Source organism: Chaetura pelagica, unplaced genomic scaffold (genome assembly GCF_000747805.2).
Source record: "Chaetura pelagica isolate M959 unplaced genomic scaffold, ChaPel_1.0 scaffold20, whole genome shotgun sequence".
Taxonomy (NCBI): Eukaryota; Metazoa; Chordata; class Aves; order Apodiformes; family Apodidae; genus Chaetura; species Chaetura pelagica.
This window is the reverse complement of record NW_009951958.1, coordinates 5,012,475-5,015,722: the sequence shown is the minus strand read 5'-3', so window position 1 is coordinate 5,015,722 and position 3,248 is coordinate 5,012,475. Positions and strand designations below refer to the sequence as shown.

At 45.4% G+C, this 3,248-nt stretch overlaps 1 protein-coding gene across 2 annotated transcripts in view; it reads right to left on the bottom strand.

Moving 5' to 3' along the window:
• Window positions 1-3,248, bottom strand: part of TP63 (tumor protein p63) — a 103,308-nt gene that overhangs the window by 81,252 nt on the left and 18,808 nt on the right. Inside the window, exons 2-3 of one of the 2 annotated variants that reach the window (XM_009999848.1) lie at window positions 1,896-2,024; window positions 1,051-1,183 (exon numbers count right to left, since the gene is read on the bottom strand). In XM_009999848.1, the coding sequence (XP_009998150.1) occupies window positions 1,051-1,183; window positions 1,896-2,024 (262 nt within the window). Of the gene's footprint in view, window positions 1-1,050; window positions 1,184-1,895; window positions 2,025-3,248 lie in introns of those variants that run through there. The other variant, XM_009999863.1, reaches the window with a different exon arrangement.

The following is a 3,248-nucleotide window of genomic DNA, read 5'->3' as shown; positions in this document are numbered from 1 at the left end:
AGGTGTGATTTTCCAAGTGACAAACACTGCCAGGATGGAGACCACCAACATGCTGTGGTTAGGCACATTAAAAATAGTGGCTGATTAGCCAGGGAGTTAACCGACACAGTTTCTCAGGATGGAAACACAGAGGAACAAAATGATTTACAAACACCAAATTTCAAACTGTGCCCAATTTTTTTAGCCCAAATCATCCAGCCCCAGGAAGAAGAGAAACAGGACATGAACAGCTTGAGCTCCTGAAGTACCTCCTGCTCCAGTCTGCAAAAAACAGCACCTGGCTTCTTCACCAGAGCTATTGCTAAGAAAGAGCTGGTTGGTTTGTGCCAAAGGCAATGAACAAGCAACAACCAGTGCCTCTGCTGCATTCCAGTCTCAAGCCACACTGGTTAGACACCCAGGGCCAAGACTTATTATACTCCCTAGCTTTGCCTATCTGGAGACACAAAAGGAAAAAACCTAACCATGATCTGAAACCAAGTTTTCATTCATATCTGACCTTTCAGAGAAGAAAAAAAATGTGAAGAACCCCTGCCTTTGGTCAGCAAAGTTGCAGCTGTGCTGAGAATACCAACTGAGGTGACATAAATTAGCTCCAAACAAGGGAGCAAGCAAGGACAGTTGAGCAGCCAGGCAAGTGCTTGAGACTGTACAGCTCTTCTGCCTGTTTAGCTGCCTCATCATCCCTTTCTCCTACCATTGATGCAGAATGAGAGGAACAGCAGGTAAGGAGTGAGCCTGCTAAGGCTCATAGCCCCAGGGAGGCACAGAAGAGCAACACCTTTCCACATGTCACACAATGTCCAGCTTAGCTTCAAGTGCAGCCATGGCTGTTCACCACCACCAGAGACACTCAGCAGAGCCAAGCTCCCAACCAGCTTCTGTGGGTGGGACACAACAGGCCAGGTGAGAAAGAACATCCCCAGTCAGAGGCATCAGCCACAGCTCCTCCACCAAGAGGAGGAAGATGGCCCCAGGGAAATAAGCAAGAACAGCCCCTGCAAAAATTCCTCATTTGTCCCCAAAGGTTAAGGAAGTTTCACTACTCACCCACATTGGGTCACTCAGCTCTGTATCCTGCACCCGGACACAGTCCATGCTAATCTCTATTTTGTTTGTAGAGCCATTTTCAGATGGGCCATCGATGAAGTTCAGATCGATTGGCTGAACTGAGCATATTGGCCTGAAAAGAACAGAGCAATGCAGTTAAAATTGGCCAAATTCTGTTTTCCTCCCCTCCCTATTTGCTAGGGTGTCACCCAGGACTTAGGCATTTCCATGAAGCAGTCTTAGGACAAAGTAAATAACTACTGATGAACAACTACTTCATCACTCCCTGCAGTAACAGCAGCCCCTGAACAGGACAGGGCCTAGAGGCACATTTCACTTGCCTGCCCAAAGAAATGAGTTAGGAGCACAGAAGTTAAATCATGAAGACACAAGTCATGGATGATTTATAGCAGTAACCATCTCAGCATCAGTCATGTGAACAGAGGCACTTTTATTTCCTTCAACAGCCCTGACAGAGTGAGCTCTGCAACATCTACACTTCCTCTCCCTCCCTGGCATCAGCAAAGGAGAAAAACCGGCAGTCTGGACAGAGCAACGATCCCATTTCCTTAGAGGAAAATGCCAACTGTCCACCTCAAGTGACCATTTTCTGGGAAGCAGGCAGAAGAGAGTGTCACTGGTCATCTCTGCATATGTTCCCCATAGCCTGGATGAAGAGCCTCTTGAGAGCTCAAGAGCTGTCAGTCATCGCAGACTCATACCCACACCTTCTAACCAAAAGCTACAGAAGACTCCAAAACCCCCTGTCCCCTGAGCAACCTAATGACAGAGGCATCCTGTCCCAAAACACCTTCTTCCACAGGCTCCATGTAAGGACTACTTACTGTTCCAGGAAGTCCCAGATATGCTGGAGCACCTCTGGGCTGAGGAATTCCCTGGGCTGTGAGCTCTGGGACATGGCTGATCGGTAGTAACTCTCCTTCCAGGAGAAGTGGCTCGGAGTTTCTACAAACCTTAAAAAACAAAAGCAAGAAAAAAAAAAAGGAAGAAAAAGGAAAAAAAAAAAAAGACAACACAGACACACAAAGATATGTTGAATGCACGAGCCCAGCTTGATGAAAACCCATAAATAGAAGCTATTGTGTGAAAAGGGAGACACACTGAATGCCTGGAACATTCACAGCTGTACAACACTCATTCCACGCTGCTGCAGATGCTGTATTTAGACAGGAGAGAATCTGGCCACCCTTCCCAATAAGTTAAATACCCTGCAGAGTTCATGGGGATGTTGTGTCATAAGAATCCCAGAGGAAAAAAAAACAACCAAAAAGTTTCCGCTTTACCCCCAAAGAATCAACTTCCAGTATGGAGCAGATAGTCTGCAGCAAGTGAAGCACCTAAGCAGTGTGTGACTTCATTCTCCCTGGCTGGTTGTCTCTCTAGATTGCATGCCCTTGGACAATTTAGGCAACTTCTCCTACAACCAGCCACTGCAGCTGAGATCCTGGGTTAAAATAAGTTGTTGGATTTTTTTGTTTGTTTTGTTTAAAACAAAAAAAACCCCAAACAATTTCTTAAAAAAATATAATAAAATTAAAAGATATCTTAGTTTTGCTTGATTTTCCATGTCACAAAGTTCCATCATATCAGATTGTATCTGCTTGCCTGCTGCCTTCTCACCTCAAACAATTTCTGAGCCTGACCAGTTGATTTCCACCAGATCTGCTAATTACCTTGGCCATTTTTATCCCCTTAAGCTTCCACAATCCACACAGAAATAGGTGTGCCCAAGAGGAGCAGTGACAAAGCCAGAGCACTCAAGCCTTCCACAGCTGCACATTCTCATCCCACTGGCCAATTTCTAAATTCAAACACAGCAGCTTTTACGCCCCTGTCAAAATACTCAGCGGCTGCAGGGATAGAAGGGGGAAGGGGAAGAATTTTGAGAGTATATCTGCAGTTGACAAAAACTCTTGGTTCAACTTGAGCAGAGTAGAAGGCAGGTGACCACCTTTCCGGCTACAAGGCTGGGGACTCCCTGCAACATTTTATTGTAAGACTGTAGTTTCGGCACAATGCAAGTGAATGGCTGTGAAGAAGCCAAGACTACAACAGGATTCCAAAAAAGAACTGGACTAACATTTGGTCTGGTACATTTTGGTGCTGCTTAAAACAATGGTCTAAACAAATTCCATGGAGGACCCTAATTTATCAAGCTGACAAAATTAAGAAAGAGT